At 36.8% G+C, this 23,684-nt stretch overlaps 1 protein-coding gene across 4 annotated transcripts in view; it reads right to left on the bottom strand.

Annotated features, from left to right (window-relative positions):
- The window catches only part of SLC9B2 (solute carrier family 9 member B2), a 51,799-nt gene that overhangs the window by 25,721 nt on the left and 2,394 nt on the right, over positions 1–23,684 (bottom strand). For all 4 annotated transcript variants that reach the window (XM_003985123.6, XM_019829162.3, XM_045056043.1 and 1 more), the window contains exons 2-4: positions 10,501–10,635; positions 9,637–9,817; positions 3,480–3,650 (exon numbers count right to left, since the gene is read on the bottom strand). In XM_003985123.6, coding sequence (XP_003985172.1) covers positions 3,480–3,650; positions 9,637–9,817; positions 10,501–10,590 — 442 coding nt within the window. In that variant the 5' untranslated portion in view covers positions 10,591–10,635. The remainder of the gene's footprint in view (positions 1–3,479; positions 3,651–9,636; positions 9,818–10,500; positions 10,636–23,684) is intronic.

Raw genomic sequence — 23,684 nt, 5'->3', positions numbered from 1 at the left:
AAAAACAATCCAGTGAAAAAATGAGAAGACATGAATCGACACTTTTCCATCATGCAGATGGCTAACATATGGATGAAAAGATGCTCAATCTCACTCATCATCAGGGAAATACAAATCAAAACCATGATGGGATACCACCTCACACCTGTCAGAATGGTTAAAACTAACACAAGAAACAACAGATGTTGGTGAGGCTGTGGAGAAAGGAACCGTCTTATGCTGTTGGTGGGAATGCAAATTAGTGTGGTCACTCTGGGAAACACTTATGGAGGCTCCTCAAAAAGTTAAAAATAGAACTACCCTATGATGTAGCAATTGCACTGCTAGGTATTTACCCAAAGGATACAAAAATATAGATTCAAAGGGTACATGCCCTCTGATGTTTATAGCAGCATTATCAATAATAGCAAACTACAGAAAGAGCCCAAGTGTCCACTGACTGATTAATAAATAAAGAAGATATGATATATATATATACACACACACACACACACACAATGGACGATTAGCCATCAAAAAGAATGAAGTCTTGCTATTTGCAACAATGTGGATGGATATTATATATCCATATCCATAATATTAGTATATTATGCTAAGTGTAATAAGTCAGAGAAAAACAAATATCATATGATTTCACTCACATGTGGAATTTAGGAAACAAAACAGATGAACATATGTGAAGGGAAAAAAAGACAGGGAAGCAAACCATAAGATACTCTTTTTTTTTCTTTGAATTTTATTTTTTTTCTTTTTCTTTTTTTATTATTTTAAAATATTTATTTATTTATTTATTTATTTATTTATTTATTCATTTATTTATTTATATCCTAGTTAGTTAGCATATAGTGCAATAATGATTTCAGGAGTAGATTCCAGTGATTCATCACCTATGTACAGCACCCAGTGCTCATCCCAACAAGTGTCTTCCTTAATGCCCCTTACTCATTTAGCCCATCTACCTGCTCATAATCCATAAGATACTCTAAATGATAGAGAACAAATTGAGAGTTGATGGAGGGAGGTGGGTGGGGAGATGGGCTAGATGGGTGATGGGTATTAAGGAGGGCACTTGTTATGATGGGCACTGGGTGTTATATGCAAGATGAATCACTAAATTCTATTCCTGAAACCAATATTACATTATATGTTAACTAACTAGAATTTAAATAAAATTTTCAATAAAAAATTAAAATAATATACATTAGAGGAGCTAAGAAAAGCCTTTAATATGCAAATAAAAATCATTAGAATCAGTAATGGAGTATTCAGATAGAAATGTGATCAAATTATAAATATAAAATGTTTTAATACAATGCCTAATTCAGTCACTCTTTTATGTGCAAATAGTAAACAGCTCCTGAAGTTATTTGCTATGTCAGATTACCTGAATTATCAACAAATACCTATGTGGATTCTATTTCACCCTCAAGCCAGGTAATTTAACAAAAAATACATAACTTGAGAGGCGCCTGGGTGGTTCAATCCATTGAGCATTCTGACTTTGGTTCAGGTCATGATCTCATGGTTCGTGAGTTGGAGCATCGCTTCTGGCTCTGTGCTGACAGCACGGAGCCTGGAGACTGCTTCAGATTCTGGGTCTCCCTCTCTCTCTGCCCCTCCCCTACCTGTGCTCTCTCTCTCAAAAAATAAACATTAAAAAAAAATAAAAAAATAAACATAAAAAAACATTAAAAAAATAAACACAAAAGAAAACATTAAAAAAAATCCTTGCTTTCCAAAGGCTTGTGAGTTATGAAGAAATGGACATTGCTCTGTCAGGTCAGCTTCTGATTCTTCTTTTATTCAGCCATTTACTGTTTACCAAATGCCTTCAGTATTTTAGACAGTACAGTAGGTAGTAGAAGTATAATAATGAACAAAACCTTGGTACTACATCTCAACAAGTTTTCAGCCTCTAGGGGAGTGAGATAAACTGACAACCTCAATTTTATGGAAGCATAAGGAAGTGTTGTATGAGTGAGAGAAGAGTAGTAAGTCAGAGGGATCCAAACAAGGGGAAGAACCGGGTGGAGAGTCAAGAAGTTTCTGGATGGGTTAGCAGTTTCTTCCAAGGTATGAAGAGGAAGTATGACACATTCTGGGAAGTGTCAGTAGTTGACAGTGACGGAGGGAGCTGAGGAGTTTGCGAGAGAATCCTGCCCTCACTGATACCACGTGCCCCTACAACAGGAAAGAGAGACTTCTCCACCAGACACTGGGCTTCCAGACTGTTCTTCTCTAGCAGTACCCTCTTCTCAGCATGACCTTACAAGCATTACACATTAAATGACTAAAGAAACTTACTATTGTTGCAATGTTCTGTATGTAAGCTATGAGAATGGAGACTAATGACAAGCATAGCTTTTGTGACTTGCTCCAGACACCGCTAGGCCAGGAAGCATCGCTGCCATTTAATCTAGAAGAAGGTCTCGTAAAGTTTTGAATTCTGCAGTTACGGTCTTTCCAGAATTTTTGAAAGTGGGAACTAGCCAACCACAGTTGTTTTTTAAAGAGTAATAAGGATAACACATGCTCATGGTGAATTAAAACATCACCAACAAGTAGGAAGTGACAAGTACATGTCCTATTCCAACTGCAAACTTTCGATCTTCATTCTCCAAAGATTTTCACTCTTAAGGGTTTTTTTTGCCTTTCCAGAAAAGTTTGTATACCTATGTAAGCATGCCTCAGTATGTGTGTTCGTGTGCCTTATTTTCTAATAGTAGAAATAGTATCTCATTGTTTGGAAGTACTATAATTTTTTGAACCAATTAATGGACTTTAAGGAACTTTTCATATTTTTCATTACAAATAGTGCTGAAATGATCACAGTTCAAAAGAAATAATAATCCAACAAGGACTCAAAAATATGTTAAGAGTTTCTTTTGGAGTTTTGGGAGGGGGTGCAAGAGGAAGCATTTTTTTGTTCTCCAAATGAATGTGACAACAACTTCCCTGGGACACTGTTTCTGGATGGTCTGGATTGATATGGCCACCTGATACTGATCTGGCAGACGACCCCTTCACTCCTTTGTCAATGATGTGAGTGACTTACAATACATTGGGCCCTAGTTTTGTAGCATTTCTGTCTTACAGTTACTTCTACCATGGTTGATGTTAAGCTACCAACACGATGTCAATGAATGTGCAGTTGGGAAGAGAGAGCCAGTGGCACACCACTATATATTGTTTCCATAATTTCAAGAGCCTAGATAAGGGGAAAATGCCGTAAGTGATTAGTTTTGAGTATCTCTTGGTTTTATTTTTAATGCAAGTTATTTAATTGTAAATACATATAATTTAATTTTTAAAAATTTCTGTGTTTAACAACTGGCTTACCAAACTCAAAATTTAATAATTGGCTTTTGGCTCCAACACATCAAATACAGAAATATTTTATATTTATTTCCCAAAGCTTCCCAAACTACAGTTTTTAAAATATGATTTACTCTTGAAGTCAGAAAGTATTTAGCACTTACCTAGAAGAGGAGGCAGTGGAGGTAATGTTGGTAACTTAATGAGCCCCAAAAGTTTACCTCCAATGATGGCACAATAGAATAGGATTATAATTCCAAATAGGTTTCCTCCAGGAAGACATTCGCTGGTAGTAATTGACCAAACTACAGCCCACAGAAGAACAACCATGGTAACTGAAAGAAACCAGGAAAACTAGTTTCTATCAGTAAGTTGTCATATGGTTTCAATATAATATAAAAATTTTAAAAATATCGAACATACATACAAGTATTTATAACCATGTGTAAATTTTAGAAAGCATCAGTAATATGAACAATTGGGTAATAATTACCAACCATCTTAAGAAATAGGATATTACCAGTGCCTTTGGATCCACCCATGTGCCCCTCTTAATCCCATCTCCCATCTCCTTTCACACCATCAGAAGGAACTACGATCTTGAATTTTTTTTTATCATTCCTCCTTTTTCCTTTATAATTTTACCATAAATATTCACTCGTTAATAAAAAGGGAAACACTGGCTATCTTTACTCTCTTCATAGGAACATGAGAATACCTGAATAATCACATTCTAGTATTTTAGTTCTGTCTTGAATTAAACACTATTATTGTTTCTTTTCTATAGTCAATGTTGGTTTAGAATTATCCATATACTCACCTATTTTCCGTTTTGATCATTATTCATTATGGCAACTCAAATTTTTTATCTGGGACAATTATTTTGTTGCCTAAAGTATTTCCTTTAATAGAGGTATTTCTATTAGAAGGTGAAACATGTTTCCTTGTTTGAAAACCTTGTGTTGTACTAAAGTTTACACTGAAGTAACAAAGACTCATGGGAAAACAGTTGGGCAGACAACTCAAAGCTTAAATCCTGTGACCAAAGTATTGACAAAAACAGTAATGATCCTAATAAAAGTGCTCGTGCAGTTAAATCTCCACTGGCATTTGCATTTCACAGTCTCTTTTTGGCAGACTCAAACCCTTGGAACCACACGTATTATTTCGAGATGTAGAACCTTGAAAGCATTTGCTTTAAATAGTAAGCAGTTCCGTCCAAATCTGATCCAGATTATAGCTTTCTCCATCAATCAAATATTTGTTGTTGTTGTTTTAACTGAGGGAAAGTGTTGGCAGCTACTTTGTTTGTAATGTCAGCTTCTGCATCCATATATGGTTTCATTAGATAGTTTAATGGTCTAGAAAGTTTAAAAAGCCCCTGAAACCCCTAAACCAGCAACTAACTGTCTGAAAAAAAAAAAGTACTTCTATAGGGAGTTCAGCTTTTTAAAAAGTCTTCATTTTAGTAAGGCTTTATCTTTAATTGTAAGGAATCATATATCTGACCTTTTTTGTCTGTTCTTGTTTTTCAATGCGTTTTGTATTCACATGCCATTGTTTGGTGATGTAAAATATTAACATGGCAGGAGAAATTATGTACAAATGCAAATTTTCATGTTACACTAACACAATTCCTCATTTACCATCATATATGAGCATGCTATATTTCTCATGAAGATCTGTTGGTAACAAATTCTTAGTTTTATTGATCTGGAATTATCTTTATTCTCATTCTTAAAAGATAGTTTTTCAGGGTATACAGTTCTAGGTTGAGAGTTACTATCTTCCGGTTCCTTTAAAATACTGTCCCTTGGTTTTCTGGCTTTTATTGCTGTTTTTAAGTGTCTTTTAGGAATTTTTTTTTTCCTTTGGCTATTTAAAAAAATTTTTTTTAATGTTTATTTATTTTTGAGAGACAGAGAGAGAGAGAGAGAGAGAGAGAGAGAACTAGTGGGGGAGGGGCAGAGAGAGAGGGAAATCTGAAGAGGGGAATCTGAAGCAGGCTCCAGGCTTTCAGCTGTCAGCACAGAGCCCGACATGGGGCTCGAACTCACAGACCGTGAGATCATGACCTGAGCCCAAGTCAGACGCTTAGCCGACTAAGCCACCCAGATGCCCCTCCTTTGGCTATTTTTAAGATCTTTCTTTTTCTTTGGTTTTCTGCAATTTCAGTGTGATCTGTTCAGTACTTATGTTAATTTCCATATGGCTTCCTTTTAGTTTGCTTAGGATTTATGTTTTCCATCCATTCTGGAACATTCTGTCTTTATTTGTTTAAATATTTCCTCTTCCCTATTCTTTTCCCTGTATTTTTCTGGAACTATGATTAAAACATTGAACAGTCACAGTCTCTTCTCCATTTGGGTAAGCCCAGTTTTCATATCGTCCATTTTTTTTCTGTGTGTACTGCATTGTAATCTCTTCAGACCTATTTACTAGATTACCAGTTTTCTTTTCACTTAATCTGCTGCCTAATCTACTGAGTTTGAAATTTCAATTACTTTATTATATCTTTCATTTCTAGAAGTTGGTGCTTATTGAAATGTGTTCATTTTTGTAAATAGTTTCTTGTTTTATACTTATATTTTTTACCTCCTCTTTAATTTCCTCATAGTTATTGAAAATATTTTATATTTTATTTTCTGATAATGCAAATTTTTGAAACGTGTTTCCTTGTGCATGTTGTGACTTTTGTTTTTGTTTTGTTGCTTTTGTTTTTGGCAACAGTGAGCTCTTCCCTGAAACTTAATCTTTGGGAATTGCTGAAGTTGAATGTCAGTTTTCCCAGATAGGATATGAATTTGCCCCTACCATGTGCTTACAATCTTAACAATCCAGGACTACTTTTAGATATATTTTCAGCTTGACGTTTTTTTCTGTGACTTTGGAACACAGATCAGCATGAAGTTACACATATTTAGTGGAGACTCTTTTCTCGCCCAGACAGCACTACAGTTCAGACAGTCAAGTTTAGCTGCGGGTCCCCTCTGCAGGGCAGGTTTACCTCAAATTCATCATTACATTGGGTTCCAGCTTTGTGTGGGTGAGAAGGAATGATTTCTCCTTTTTCTCCCAACCTGGCCAGGCCCACGCATAGCCTCTTATACTCTCATGGTTCTCAAAATGAATCTCAAGTTCACTGGTGTTTTGCAAAAGCCCCAGAGCGAAAGCCAGCTTGAGTGCTTATTTATCTCTCCTAGTCATACTGTTTTTAGTGTCTGATGATTTCCTGTTTTCTTGACAGATAAAAGGTATATTTAAAGAGACTTAAAATATTGTTTTCAGATGTTTTCACTGACATAAGTGAGAGGGCTGTTCATTGAATGTCATCCACCCCATTGCTAGAGATCATATCCAATGTCCCATTTTTTAACCCTCACAGAATTATTACAGATTTTATAGGCTGTGATGCTATGAAATAACTGAAGCGCCTTCTGTATCTTCCAGTTGGGTAGAGAAGCTGAAATTTCTATATAGTATGGGAAGTGTAATGGGAAAGTAGGAATTGTAAACTACTAAATTTTACTTTATCATAGCACAAAATCAGTTTTGTACAAAATTCAGAAAGGTAGAATTAAGTTTTCCACTTCAAGACCACTTTTCTTTTAAACCTCTAACATTCCTTTCCTTTTTCATATTCAAAATGCAGTTCTAAATAAATAGTAAGTGTATATTTACAGGGTTTCTCTAAATCACATTTAATTCAGTTAGTAATTTACTTTTCATTTATGATTTTGGAAAATCAGATTTACTTAAGAAAAATATATAAATATACTGAAGTGATACAGGAAGGAGTATAGAAAAAAAAAAAAAAAAAAAAAGAACAGTCTTGTAAGCCTAAGCAACAGAAGCACAGGAAAACAAGTGAAGAGGTGTTTATATATTATGAGTTCCCATTTCTCAGGCACCTTTATGGACAATGATCATAGAATTTTTAAAAAATGACTCTCTGGGATACCTGGGTGGCTTAGTCGGTTGTGCAACCAACTCTTGATTTTGGCTCAGGTCATTATCCCAGGGTCATAGGATCAAGCCCTGTGTCTGCCTCTGTACTGAGCACAGAACCTGCTTAAGATTCTCTCTCTTCTGGGGCACCTGGGTGGCTCAGTCAGTTAAGCGTCCAACTTCGGCTCTGGTCATGATCTCACAGTCCCTGAGTTGGAGCCCCGCATTGGGCTCTGTACTGATAGCTCGGAGCCTGGAGCCTGCTTCAGATTCTGTGTCTCCCTCTGTCTCTGACCCTCCCCCATTCATGCTCTGTCTCTGTCTCAAAAATAAATAAACGTTAAAAAAATTATTTTTTATTTTATTTTATTTTATTTTATTTTATTTTTATTAAAAAAAAATTTTTTTTTCAACATTTATTTTTGGGACAGAGAGAGACAGAGCATGAACGGGGGAAGGGCAGAGAGAGAGGGAGACACAGAATCGGAAACAGGCTCCAGGCTCTGAGCCATCAGCCCAGAGCCTGACGCGGGGCTCGAACTCATGGACCGCGAGATCGTGACCTGGCTGAAGTCGGACGCTTAACCGACTGCGCCACCCAGGCGCCCCCCCAAAAAAATTATTTTTAAAAAGATTCTCTGCTCTCTCTTCCTCTCCCAGTGCCTGTCCCCCACCCCCTTTCTCTCTAAAAATAAAAAAAAAAATTAAAAAATGAGTCTCCAAATCACATCATTCATTTACACCCTTTCCCTAATGCAATCACTATCTGTTTTATTGTAAATGTTTTAACTAGAAATGTGCCATGATTTGAATGGTGAAATTTCAAAAAAATAATAAATAGGACAGAAAAGGTATTAAATTATATATTTTGGAACCTGTTTTTCTCTACATTTTTTAAATAAAGTTTGAGATTTTTTTCTCATGCTAGTTTACAGACTTACCTAATTTTATTAAAAACATATGTAGAGCCTAGAGTATAACTGGGCTTCAACTGTCCCAGTTGAGAATGGTAAAAATGTTTTTCAGAGCTCACAAATGAAGTATAACAACAACTGAGTCTGATTTTTTAGTAAACACAACTTTTAGATCAAATGTATTATATTCTTCAACATATTTACTTTGGGAAGATATATATTTACTCTAGTGGTGCTGTCGCTCCTCAATATCATTTTGAAATTGTCTTCAAATTCTCATTTATAGGGTGCCTGGGTGGCTCAGTCAGTTAAGTGTTCAACTCTCCGTTTTGGCCCAAGGTCATGATCTCATGGTTTCATGAGTTCGAGCCCTGTATCCGGCTCTGTGCTGGCAATGTAGTGCCTGCTTGGGATTCTCTCTCTCCCTCTCTCTCTACCCCTCCCCCACTCGCACTGTCTCTGTCTCTCTCAAAATAAATAAATAAACTTAAAAAATTAACAAAAAGTCAGCATTTATAGACAATTTTCAAAGCTCTTCTTTTTCCTACTACATTTCCTCCAATGTACAAAATACATACACTTCTCTCTCTCTCTCTCTCTCATACACACACACACACACACACACACACACACACACACACACAATTTCCTTTCTGAACAAAAAAACAGGATTACTGAATCTGAATATCCATCTATTCTTCAAATTGATATCATAATAATATTTGGCTCCCTCCAAAAACCAAATCCATTCCTCAAAGACAGTATGTGAAATAGTGCTGAGATAAACTCCCAAAGAAAAGTCCTCCAGGGGTGCCCGGGTGGCTCAGTTGGTTAAGTGTCCCACTTCAGTTCAGGTCATGATCTCATGGTTTGTTGATCTCATGGTTTGTGAGTTCGAGCTCCACAGTGGTCTCTCTGCTGTCAGCACAGAGCCTGCTTCAGATCCTCTATCTCCCTCTCTCTGGCCCTCCACTGCTCATGTGCTCTTTCTCTCTCAAAAATAAACAAAACATTAAAAAAAAAAGAAAAATCTCCCAAATATTTTAGGTAATAGTAGTTGTACTGGAGTAAGTTGGATTGGAAACCAAGATTCTTACAAAATGATGGATTCATTTGGAAGCATAAATTAAGCTGTTTGTTCAAACATTCGTTGCATTACTTAATAGCGATTAAACCCAACATTTATGTAGTGCCTTTCTGTTTACAGGTGATTTCTCATTTTTCTCATTGGAGGCCTAATGTAATCCTGTGAAATTACTCATAGACAGAAAAGGAAAATGTCTTTGATCTCTGCTCTTTTCCTGCTAGCTGGAATGGTAGTAGCAATAGCACTCTAGTTTTTATGTATACAGAAGTAAACTTCTTTTTGTTCTTTAAACCATATTATTTTGGAATCTCTCATTAAAACAATTTCATCTTTTACCGTCTCTTTCTGAATTATTTTTTACCATTTACATACCATTTGTTATCCCTCTAGCCAGCAAGCCATGTGGAGGGCAAGCAAATGTTTGTCCTAGTCTTCGCAAATTATTTGATTCAGTTGGTATTTCTTGTAGCTTTTTTTCACTGCTATTCAGGAGGTTACTTCCTTCTGTTGGTTCTTTTGCATCTATTCCTTTAGAGTTCATAACTGCTTCCTCCTGTGTTTAAAACAATTTAATAATACTTAAAACAGTTATATCTGCTGTACATTTTTATAGCTATCGAGACATCAAATCACAAATCAAATTTTTACTGCTAGAATCAAGGCTAACACTTTATAGTGGAAATGCAGAGCTATACTAATAGCTAATCAGTGAATGCTTGGAACAAGAATTATGTTAGAGGAATATTTACCATTGAGTCACTATTTGTAGCATTATAAATCCTTGGGGTACACATACTATTTCATTTTGTTTTACAATACTGGGTTTAAAAATTAGCCTACTTAAGATATTTTTCAAGGCAATAGTTGGTTAATATATTAAAGTGGTTCAGAAAAAATAACTATTTGTGGTAAAAATGAATTCAAATTCATTCATCTACTTGAATTTAAGCAGTAAAAAGGGAGGGAAGTAATCACAACCATTCTAGGGGTGAGGCTGGGAACACAAAGCATTTCACAGGCTCTCTATTTTTCCAGCCTCACGTAGGGCCAGCTGCTAATGAATCTGGGAAAACTGGTAGTCACACCTACTGTACAAATTTGGGGATTAAAAATGGGAAGAACTGTTAATTGAGTGATAGAGCATGAAGAGAACACAACTGTATCAGAGTTTTGGAAATATATAGTCCCTCTTTTAAGGAAATGGTTGGAATGCTCTATATTTGATCGTAGGTTTACCTGTGTTTCTTGATATGTAGAGGCTGTGTGGTCCATTCCTGTGGATGGTGTCAAATCTTCATGTTCAATTGCTTTATCTTCATCTCCCATGATTTATAATTAAAAATAAGATGACACAAGGGAGAGGAACGGGAACTGTTTCGAAGGAGAAATAGTACAGATATGTAGCATCAACTTGAGATTTATATGAATGAATTAAGCAGCAATTTGAACAATTTAAATGAATGAATTGTACTTATTTTTTCCCTTGGAACTCTGAATGTCTAAAATATTTTAAATTAGACTATTCTTAACTTTCAATTGCCAACCTTTTCTTTGATTACAATATGTTATACTAATTCTTATTTACTTTCTACCTCTCCTGAAAAAGCCCTTGTTTATCATATTTTTATATGATGTCTTTTCCACCCTGTTTTATGAGTTATATTTCAAATATTCCAAGCAATACTACTGTTAAATCATTCTCTCTAATGGTCTGGCTTGATGAAACAGGAAATCTCCAGGCAATTTTTCCCTCCCTCCCTCCCTCCCTCCCTTCCTTCCTTCCTTCCTTCCTTCCTTCCTTCCTTCCTTCCTTCCTTAATATAATTTATTGTCAAATTGGCTTCCATACAACACTCAGGGCTCATCCCAACAAGTGCCCTCCTCAATGCCCACCACCCACTTTCCCCTCTCTTCCACCCCTATCAACCCTCAGTTTGTTCTCTGTATTTAAGAGTCTCTTATTGCTTGCCTCCCTCCCTCTCTGTAACTTTTTTCCCCTTCCCCTTCCCCTTCCTCAAGGTCTTCTGTTAAGTTTCTCAAGATCCACACATGAGTGAAAACATATGGTATCTGTCTGTCTCTGACTGACCTATTTCACTTAGCATAATACCCCCCAGTTCCATCCACGTTGCTGCAAATGGCCAGATTTCATCCTTTCTCATTGCCAAGTAGTATTCCATTGTGTGTATAAACCACAATTTCTTTATCCATTCATCAGTTGATGGACATTTAGGCTCTTTCCATAATTTGGCTATTGTTGAAAGTGCTGCTATAAACATTGGGGTACAAGTGCCCCTATGCATCAGCACTCCTGTATCCTTGGGTAAATTCTTAGCAGAGCTATTGCTGGGTCATAGGGTAGTTCTATTTTTAATTTTTTGAGGAACCTCCACACTGTTTTCCAGAGCAGCTGCACCAGTTTGCATTCCCACCAACAGTGCAAGAGGGTTCCCGTTTCTCCACATCCTTGCCAGCATCAATAGTCTCCTGATTTGTTCATTTTAGCCACTCTGACTGGTCTGAGGTGGTATCTCAGTGTGATTTTGATCTGTATTTCCCTGATGAGGAGTGACGCTGAGCATCTTTTCATGTGCCTGTTGGCCATCTGGATGTCTTCTTTAGAGAAGTGTCTATTCATGTCTTCTGCCCATTTCTTCACTGGATTATTTGTTTTTTGGGTGTAGAGTTTGGTGAGCTCTTATAGATTTTGGATACTAGCCCTTTGTCCGATATGTCATTTGCAAATATCTTTTCCCATTCTGTCGGTTGCCTTTTAGTTTTGTTGATTGTTTCCTTGGCAGTGCAGAAGGTTTTTATCTTGATGAGGTCCCAATAGTTCATTTTTGCTTTTAATTCCCTTGCCTTTGGAGATGTGTCGAGTAGGAAATTGCTGTGGCTGAGGTCAAAGAGGTTGTTGCCTGTTTTTTTCTCTAGTGTTTTGATGGTTTCCTGTCTCACATTTAGGTCTTTCATCCATTTTGAGTTTATTTCTGTGTATGGTGTAAGAAAGTGGTCTAGTTTCATTCTTCTGAATGTTGCTGTCCAGTTCTCCCAGCACCATTTGCTAAAGAGACTTTTTTCCATTGAATATTCTTTCCTGCTTTGTCAAAGATTAGTTGGCCATACATTTGTGGGTCCAATTCTGGGTTCTCTATTCTATTCAATTTGTCCATGTGTCTGTTTTTGTGCCAATACCATGCTGTCTTGATGATTACAGCTTTGTAGTAGAGGCTAAAGTCTGGGATTGTGATGCCCCCCACTTTGGTTTTCTTCTTCAATATTACTTTGGCTATTCGGGGTCTTTTATGGTTTCATACAAACTTTAGGATTGTTTGTACTAGCTCTGAGAAGAATGCTGGTGCAATTTTGATTGGGATTGCATTGAATGTGTAGATTGCTTTGGGTAGTATTGACATTTTAACAATATTTATTCTTCCAATCCATTGCTTCTTGGCCTTTTGGCTAAGATCAAGTGTATTCTTCCAATCCATGAGCATGGAATGTTTTTCCATTTCTTTGTGTCTTCTTCAATTTCCTTCATAAGCGCTAGGCAATTTTTCAATGTTGAAATGAGTCACCAAAGAAACATCTATGGATTCCATCATTTTCAGAGAAATTAGAATCACTAATTCTTGTCTGGTTCATATTTCTAAATTAAAGTTAAAATAATAACATTGATTGAGTAGCCACAATGTCTTAGACAACTGAGACATGTTGGTAGTCACTGTAGGTAATTCAAAGATTACAAAAACATATTTTTTGTTCTCTATAGGCTGACGATATACCAGGAAAAATAAACTTACATGAAGTAACTAAAAAACCTGTAGGACAGACCTATAGCTTGACTCTGTAAACTACTTCAATCTCCTCTCTCTTGGCTTCTCATGCTATATAGGCTGAACAACCAAATACTCCAATTCCTGGCCACTTCTGTAGCTAGATAGCCTTGTGTCACAGTTCTGTGTAATGAGATATAAGTGAGAGTCCCTAGGGAGAACTTTCATTCCCAGACTATAAGGCAAGGCTTTTTGAAGATCATACTTTTATTCTTTGTCCTCTAACATTTCTCCTTCTTCTTCCTAGAATGTAGATACACTACCTGGAGGGCCAGAGACCATCTCTCAACCATGAGAAGAAAAAGCCCTATACTAAGGAGAGTAGAAAATTAAGATAGGAGGAGCTGGTTCCTTGACGATACCCTTTAATTGCTCCATCAGTCTTGGATGCCAAGCTTCAAGTTAATTGTTGAAGCTACTGTTAGTCAAGTGTTATTTTTACTAGTAATCAAACTTACTTCTAATGCAACAAGTATAATGATATTATAATAGAAGCACGAACTACAAACCCTGGTATAAGCAAAGGGAAAATTACGTGAGAGAAGGGAAAATCTAAATCAATACATTTGAGTGTCTAATATGTGCCATACACTATGCTAGGCTATAAAGATAAGGATTAATTAGACAAGACCCCTGCCTCAAGGAATAATTTTCTGTTTAAAAAAGTGCCAAGAGGGGCACCTGGGTGGCTCAGTTGGTTGAGCATCCAACTTCAGCTCAGGTCATGATCTTGCGGTTCATGGGTTCAAGCCCCACATCGGGCTCTGTGCTGATGGCTCAGAGCCTGGAGCCTGCTTCCGATTCTGTGTCTCCCTCTCTCTCTGCCTCTCCCCCATTCGTGTTCTGTCTCTCTGACTTTCAAAAATGAATAAATGTTAAAAAAGTGCCAAGATGTTTGCATTTAATATTCCCAAGAAAATTATATCCTTTCTACCACTACCACCCTCACCATCACCATCATCACCATTTTTCTTCCTTACAAAATACAATGTTGGCCAGGGTGGTATCTCAAAAAACCTTCAGTTTGGATTTTATATTACATATAATAAGTTCATGTACATATAATAATATATATGTGTGTATATATGTAGATATAATTTTTTAAGTTTATAAATTTATTCCAAAATTTAGACTCATAATGAGAAAGAATGGCATTTGATAGGAAAAATGTTGGGCTCAGAGAATCCTTGTCTTGAAGGTATGGAGGCATGGCATCCAGTGGGATGTCAGGGGAAACTTTGTTGGAGCATGAGGTGTAAGACTGAAAGCAATGGCAAATGAAGTGGGAGAGCTAGGATATCATTTCCCAAACCATGGCACTTGCCCTTTACCCTATGTAGAGAATAACCCCCTCATATAGTAAATGATGATCTGCTGGGTCTGGAGTTAGACAAAGCTGGGTCTGTAGTCTAGTTCTATTATATACCAAATTTCTTAGCCTCTTTGTAACTAATTCCTTACTTATAAAACGGAGATAAGAGTGGTTCCAACCATGCACCTGGTAAACATTCAATAGTGTTGGTTATGAGCCACTTCTGTTCCTTCTCCCTACTTAACATAAATCTCTAAGATTCTTTTTGCCTTCCTTATTAAACAAGACAAGGTCCCCCCCCCGCCCCATGTTGAAGAATTTACTACTTAATCCCACTGATTTTCTTTGATAATGCCCTTTACCTCTTTCTTTCAAGGCCAACTTCTTGATAAGGTGGATGGAACACTCACCATTGTCAGTTCTTCACTTGCTCATTAGTAGGATCATATAGGAACTCTTGAGCAGTGTTACTAGAATCATCTCCTTTATCAAATTTCTAAAATCAGCCAATTCTGCCATTTATGAAGAATATTTTTAAATAACCAACAAGTATAAATGACTATTTCTAATAGCAACCATGTTCATGGCACTTACTGTTCATAGTCATTGAGTCTTGAAATTACAATAGTATATCCCCTACCAATAAGTTGGTTTCAGCAAAGAAATCAGAACATACACAAAAATTACCTTTTAAAGGGGATAAGATATATCATGAAGTCCATTAAAAAGTGGGAAGTTTATACTTCTTATAGAGAAGCTCTCAAGTCCTCACTCAGAGCCCACTAACTTTTAAAACATTTCAAATGATATATATCAAGTCACACACACACACACACACACACACACACACACACACACACACACACACACTGGAGTATTACTTAGCGATCAAAAAGAATGAAATTTTGCCATTTGCAACTACATGGATGGAACTAAAGGGTATTATGTTAAGTGAAATTAGTCAGAGAAAGATAAATATCATATGACTTCACTCATATGAGGACTTTAAGATACAAAACAGATGAACATAAGGGAAGGGAAGCAAAAATAATATAAAAACAGGGAGGGGGACAAAACATAAGAGACTGTTAAATATGGAGAACAAACAGAGGGTTACTGGAAGGGATTGTGGGAGGGGGGATGGGCTAAATGGGTAAGGGGCATTAAGGAATCTACTCCTGAAATCATTGTTGTACTATATGCTAACTTGAATCTAAATTAAAAAAATAAATTAAATAAAAAAACCAAAAATAAAAACATTTCAAATGACTCTCCTCATCTGGTTTCCAAACCCTCAGAAGAAAAGATGTTAAAAGTTACATGTAGGAAGAAATTGTGATAGAGGCAAACTGAAAGCACCATAAGTGACAGCTGACAGGAAGGAGATGGAAAGATAGGAATTTAAGGCTATAAAATGTGGGGATATCTATCTTTTCCATATTTGTAGTTTTGGCCTCCCAAACATCTCCCCCCCAACAAGCTTTTTGATAACAGCATACTAATTTTCTTTTGTGGAATCCACATCTCCTCTATTCTCCATCCATGTAGTTCATATGAGACTCATGTCTTCCTCACGTTCCTTATCTCCATGCTCTACCAATGCTCTGGAGATGAGGACAAGCCTGGCCAATGAGAGAACTTCTTCCCCAGTCATACTGATTGTTTTAGGCATGAGCATGTGATCCATACCTGGCCAGTGAAAGTCAACTTTAAGGTGTTCACTGGAACCATTGAGAAAGAGCTTTCTTTCTGTTGGGGTTGCTAAGCCCAGACTCACTATTGACAACCCTTGTGACATACAGAAAAGCCTTCCAAAGAATGAAGTGACCACAGAGCAAAGCAGATCCTTAATATGGAAGGAGAAAAAAGGAAAGTCCCAAATTAATAACCACATTGTTGATTTAACAGGAAGCAGCTCCTTGTCAGTTATAGGTAAGCTAATAAAGTCCTTACTAGTTAGAGTTGAGTTTCTGTCATTTGCCACCAAATGAATCCTCAGTAATAACCTTCATACCTGAATTGGCCCTGAAGGATCTCTTGTATAATAACAAATGTTTGGAAGGTGATTTTACATCTCCAAGAAAATGAAAAGAAAAAAAAAAACTGATGTGCTAATACTTTTGGTTTTAAGAGGCATTAAAGTACATAGCATGGTTTAGCAATGTAAAAAGAATGTTAAAGAAAATGTGGCATTCAATAAAATAGATGTCAGTTATCCAGAAAGTTAAGTGAAATGCTTTGTTTTCAACAATGCTATTTATTTATTTATTTATTTATTTATTTATTTATTTATTTATTTATAGGAAAAGACAGAATCCCAAGCAGGCTTCATGCCCATCATGAGATCATGACATGAGCCAAAATCAGGACTAGGATGCTTAACTGACTGAGCCACCAAGATGCTACTTAATAATGCTATTTAAGTAATAAATGCTATTTTTTTTTTAATTTTTTTTTTCAACGTTTATTTATTTTTGGGACAGAGAGAGACAGAGCATGAACGGGGGAGGGGCAGAGAGAGAGGGAGACACAGAATCGGAAACAGGCTCCAGGCTCCGAGCCATCAGCCCAGAGCCTGATGCGGGGCTCGAACTCACAGACCGCGAGATCGTGACCTGGCTGAAGTCGGATGCTTAACCGACTGCGCCACCCAGGCGCCCCAATAAATGCTATTTAAATGAGATGAATAATTTTTTACTGTGTTCATAAAAGTCTTTTAAAATCTTTTGTCCCAGTAAAACTTCATGAAGGCTGTTAAACTGAGATACTGGGTGTCTGGAATGGAGAAATTAAAAAGTGGGGAAATATGGAGAAACTAGTTGATTTCCTAGTAATTAAGAATTATAGTTTAATGGAATAATAAAAGTTGGAAAGGTTTTTAGAAATTACTTGGTCCAATCTCTTTAATATTCACATAAGAAAACTAAAGCCTAGAGAAGCTAAATGACTGTTTTCAACTAACATAGCCAATATCAGGCAAGCCTCATAGTAAAACTGTATAAATATTTGTGAAATGAGAGAATTCTTTAATCTATATCTTTGATTTCAGGTTATTTCTACCAAATCACTGCATTATATTTTTATATATTTTTGCTGTAATATTTTGTTTAAAATCCCACTCACATATAGTCATAATTAACTATAAGTTTGAAAACACATTTCATAATAAGTTTGGAAAATATTTTTATTTTCTATCTTGTATCACCTTCAGTTTTATTCTTTCCCATTGTTATGACTGTGATAGAGTTTATTATAAACAAAATATTTTATTAGTCCATTTAGGTTGCACAACATTGGTGACAAAATAAATGAAACAAGAATTTTATTGTTCTCATGACAAATATTGCTTATATATTCTGAAATTATTAGTTAATTGGCTAAGCAACAACTTGCCATTTAAATATGCCTTAAGATTCTAGGGATTAAGGAGCTCTCTTTTTAAAAAATCCAGTTAGTCTACTGTCATACCACCCTGAACACTCCCGATCTTATCTGATAAAAAATCCAGTTAGACTAAGATGCTTTGAGAGATTTTTGTATATAAAAATACGACACTAAGAAATAGGAAGGCAAAGCACATTTTAGATAAATACTAAAAGTGCCTATATACAGAAGCAACAGTTTTTTTTCTGCTTCTCAATCAAGATGTTGTATTATTCTGATTGATACACAACAATAAACTACATTAAACAAATTTATCTCACATCAAATGGTGGGATTTTACAGATTTCATAATTCAATCATGTTAATTTAATCAAAGTTATGTGACTCAAATATAGATTTCAACAGAAGAATGTGGTTTGACCTAAGCCAAAGGATGTGGCTGTTATGACTGTTGTGATTACCCACTTGCTAGAAGGTTAGTAGATCAAGTTCTAAAAACATATTCAAAGGTTGTTGGTCATTCATGCCTCTCTTTAGCATTCCCAGTATACAGAATTTCCTACAGGACTGATCTACATGCTTAGAAACCATCTTGGCTTAATTTGAGCTTCATGTTGCAATACTAGGAACATATGCCACCAAAATCATAGAGCTGTGGACTTGAAAAGAACAGTCTCCTAAGTCTTTCCTCCAAATTTGAGAGAAAATTGCAGATGAAGAATCACGGATAAAGAATATGAACATTATGTATGAGCATTTGCAGGTAAATAAATAGGAAAAAAAGTCTGTAAATTGTAGTTGTCTTTGGGGAGGGAAATGGAATCAGAGTGGTTGGAATATCATTTTTATTCTCTGTATTTTTGCATTGTTAGGATTTTTACAATAAGATTTTCTTATGCAATTCAAAATACATTTAAACAACGTTATGTAATTCTTAAAGCTTTAGAGAAAAGAAAATGATACAGCTTTCCTCAGTAATAATATTTTTCAGAGATAAAATCTGGTAATTTCCCTTTGGATAACTTAATCCCATTGTTACAATTTAAGTTAATTTTTTGTTTTGGGGGTTTTCAGAGATGATGGGGAACTGCCTAGCATCTTCTACAGCAGTTTTCAAATATTTTTTAGGTCAAAAAAGAATCTTTCATCAAATAAAACCCTACCCTGAAATCCAACAAATGGGACAAATAAAGGGGACTGCAGGAGCCGTGTCCACTAACCCCTATTTCTCCTGGCAAGTGAAGGACACTTTGAAAATCACTTTTGTAAATATGCTCTCATATACAGAAGGCTGTTAAATCAGCCTTCTCTTTTTCAGGTTATCTTATTAATCTAAATGTTTAAAAGTGCTTTCTGTAATATTCCAGAGGAAATAAAAGAACTCTCAATTTGTGAATGTCCATAGACTCTTGGTCAAGTAAAATATGCTTACTGCTATCAAATTACTGCTAAAGGATCATTACATAGATAAAGGCTGGTTATTCTTATTTCTGTCTGAGGTAGGGACAGACCAACACTTAATGGGGTAATCTTAATGAGAATTTACACATATGGCTGGAGTACTGTATGTGTTATTTATACATTTGAAAGAACATCTCAATGACTATCCATTAAGTACTCTATAATGATTATAACAAAAACTCCTACCTTTGGTGTTCAACCATTCATGTGTTGGAAGTGGAAGCTCAGTCTGATATGTCTATGTAGAACATACAGAAACCTTTCAGTTTCTGGATTCTGCTAATCAACTGCAGATCTAATGCTCATTCCCCAAAGGAGACCCACCCAGCAGTGAGGAATTCAGGTCAAGTGAAGGGTGGGACTTAAAATTTCCTTGAATTAGTTAACTGAAATGACTAAGAATGTTTCCCTGAACAAAATAACCTTATCTGAAAGTGCTAGGTGTGCTGACCATATGAGACCAAGCAATCAAAGGAAAACAAGTACTGTTCTATTTGGTTAACTGATACAGTGATTTGGTTGAATCATCGTGAAGTAAAACACTATGTAATGAGATACAAATATAAGGAAATTACTCCTAGGTAAGAAGGGACCCAATACTTTCTTCTCTCCTTTCTAATCTCTCTCCCAAGGACAAATGCATTTAATTAAAATTTAAAATATTACCTCTAGGCCTACTAAATCTGATTCCAAAGATTCAATCTCCTCAAGTGGGGCAACCCAACCTATTACCTAAGAGCCATTACTCAGGTATGTCAGTGTGTACCTTCCCCACCCTTAGGGATAAATCATTATTGGTCTAAATCAATCTCTGTAACACCATTCCTTCATGCCAGCTGTTGGTTTAGGGCTGGGCATGATTCACTTCTCATCAATGAAATCTGTGGGCAAGGCTGTTGGGGACCACTGGATATGATATTCCTCCCCCCTCACCCCCCAAAAAGAGGCAAGAACCCTCTCCTTTTAAAAAATATTTATTTAATTTAAAAATTTTATTTTTTTTAACAATTTCACAGTACCTTTATTCTTTTTTTAAAATTTTTTAATGTTTTTATTTTTTTTTGAGAGAGGGAGACACAACCGAGTAGCAAATGGGCAGACAGAGAGGGAGACACAGAATCTGAAGGAGGCTCCAGGCTCTGAGCTGTCAGCACAGAGCCCGATGTGCGGCTTGAACTCACGAACCATGAGATCATGACCTGAGCCAAAGTTGGATGCCCAACCGACTGAGCCACCCAGGAGCTCCAAAATTTTAATTTTTAAAATTGCATCTATCTATTTATTTAGTTACTATTTATTTTTTCCTCTCTTCTTTTTGTCTTTAAACTGTGTATCTGTGTGTGTTTGGTGGGGAGGGGATGGGGCCAAGGATGACGACTGTGTTTCTTGGAACTCTAGCAGCCATCATTTACCATGAAGAAAAAGACAAAATTAGCTCATGGAAAGCAAACTAAATCTTGATATCATTGGGCTACGGAACAAACCCTGGATCCAATTACCTCCACACACCTTGTGTAAGAAAAGTAAATTTGTATTTTTGAAGACAATTTTAGCTGAATTTCCCATTACCTGCAGCCAAAAGCAGCCTAACCAATACAACAGGTGATTTTGATGCAGAGCCAGCTCAGAGAAGCTCTGATGAGCAGTAATGGGGACCTTTGGCTCATATGTGTTTCCCTAGCTTCTTGACATGGTGCAAAATCTTCATGGGGGATGAACAATCAGAATACTGCCTCTGTGTTGCTATTTATCAAAAATATTCAGAAAAGAATATTTAAGTAGCTAAAAAAAATCAGTGCCAAGGTTTTTAGTGCCATTCTTTTAGTCAATAGAGATTACAGAGATTGTAAGGTTATATATTTTTCCTTCCCTATCCCTGAAGTTTGGTTGTAATATTTGAATAGTGAATAATAACAAGTTGGGCTTATAAACATTTGATGGTTTTCTAAATATCTATTCATGAAGCAATTACAACCACAACAAAACAGCACTACTATTACCGCCTGAGGTTTCATTTTTTGCTTTTTCTATCTGGTAAAATTCTACTAGTCATTCAAGATCTAACTCAAATGTCACCTTCTCAATTAGTATTTTTTAACTTCATGTAGACTAACTCTGTACCTCTTTTTTCTCTCTGTGGAGTCATTCATTCATTTATTTAACAAACATCTATTAAACTCTTGCCAGATTTTAGCCCTTGTTCCAGGGATTCAAGAATGAACAGTCTGAGGGATGAAAGATACAGCATAGAGAATACAGTCAATGGGATTATAATAATGTTGTACAGTGACAGATATAGCCACACTTGTCGTGAGCATAGCATGACATAGAGACTTGTTGAATCACCATGTTGTACACCTGAGACTAACATAACATTGTGTGTAAACTATACTCCAATAAAAAAACACACACAAAAAAGTGAACAGTCTGACATAGTTCCCACACTCAAAGGCTGTAATGTAGTCAGAGAATGATAGCTCATTCCTTAAACAACCATAGTAAAGGGTGGTAAGTTTCGATATTAGGCACATGAGATAACAACTCTATCCCTTTACAGTTGGTGAAGTTCATCAGACTTTTACTGATTTTCTGTGGTGTGTAAAGCACAAGAGATACAAAGATTACTGAGATGCAGTCTGTTCTTGAGGGACGGAAGGAGACTGATACATGTTCATCAAACCAGTTTCCTGTGCGGTCTGGGCACACAGATAGTAGACATTTCCCAGTCTCCCTTACATGTTAGTGTGGTAAGTCATTGAGGTGTGGTCAATGGGATGTGGGCATAAGTAATGTCTGCCACTTCCATTTTTTACCTATAAGAAACTTTCATGCAATCTACAACATACCTCCCTCTACAACATACCCTAATGTCTGAAAACTAAGAACTTTTAAGGTTTTGGGGGATGACAAAGCCATAATATAAAGACTTTGGGTTCCTCACTGAGTAGAATGACACCCACTGAACACCTGATTGGACTTCACCTGAGTAGAAATAAGCCTCTACTATGTTAAGGTACTGAGATTTTGGAGTTTATCTGTTATAACAGATAGTTACGGCAACTGCTGAGGGCAGAGCCCAAATGAAAGCATTCACATCATTGCAAGCCCCTGAATCTAATCTCTTGGTTTCATTTCCCTTCTAAAGAAATGGAAGAGATTAGGGGATCCTGGGTGGCTCAGTCTATTTAGTGTTCAACTCTTGATTTTGGCTCAGGTCATGATCCCAGGGTTGTGGGATCAAGATTCTCTCTCCCTCTGCCCCTCTCCCCTGCTCATGCATGTGCTTTCTCTCACTCTCTCAAAAAAAAAAAAAAAGAAATGGAAGGGATTAGGTTTATGTGACTCTTAGAGGCCACATAGCAAACATATTCATCAGTCAGTGCAGAACATCGAAACCACTTCAGGTATTTTAAGCAGGAAGAGGTTTTACACAGGGAATTAAGTGAATTGTTTAAAGGCTAGAGACTGTTGAAAGGGTTAGAAGAGTAGGTTCTAGACTGGGCCTCCGGGAATGACTTCTAGAACAGTAGTAAATGAACTGTTGAGGAATGTACTATTTTTGCTACAATCAGAAGGCCCCACAAGGACTACAGAGTTCAAGGACATCATTGTAGCTATGAGTCTGAGAAGCTGGGATCTGGAAGCTGCCTGGGCAGGGAACACAGACTATGTTCACCACTTCCCTCAATTGCTTCTTGATGGCCACAGAGCTGGTGATTCAATATGATGATGCTGAGTCTGGCTGTCACCACTGTTGTAAGTCCCTCCCCACACCCACAGTTGTGGAGACTAGGACTGGCAAATCCTGGACCTTCCTTGCCAAGAGAAAACAGCAAAAAGTAGCAAGGAGATGGCCTCTGTCTCACCTCTGCCTTCAAAAGCTCAGACTAGTTCATCTACTTGCCAGACACTAATGTTACATCTAGAACTTTGGCTGGATTGGAGTCTAAGGAAGTGTTTTTAGCTCTCCAGTGTCTCCTATACAGTAAGGCATGCTGGAAGCAGGTAGGGATCGATATGAGTGCTAACCTTCTATATCCAGCACAGCAACTTCTGGAGTAGACTCCAAGACAGACCTGTATCACTGAGTTCTTCCCATTTTTTCAGAAATCCTTTTTTTTTTTTATTTAAATTTTTTTTCAACGTTTTTTATTTTATTTTTGGGACAGAGAGAGACAGAGCATGAACGGGGGAGGGGCAGAGAGAGAGGGAGACACAGAATTGGAAACAGGCTCCAGGCTCTGAGCCATCAGCCCAGAGCCTGATGCGGGGCTTGAACTCATGGACCGCGAGATCGTGACCTGGCTGAAGTCGGACGCTTAACCGACTGCGCCACCCAGGCGCCCCAGAAATCCTTTTAAAAAAAGGGCAAGGGGCATCTGGGTGGCTCAGTCAGGTTAAGCATCTGACTTCAGTTCAGGTCATGA

Source organism: Felis catus, chromosome B1 (assembly GCF_018350175.1).
Source record: "Felis catus isolate Fca126 chromosome B1, F.catus_Fca126_mat1.0, whole genome shotgun sequence".
NCBI lineage: Eukaryota > Metazoa > Chordata > Mammalia > Carnivora > Felidae > Felis > Felis catus.
This window is presented reverse-complemented; position numbering and strand designations above follow the sequence as displayed.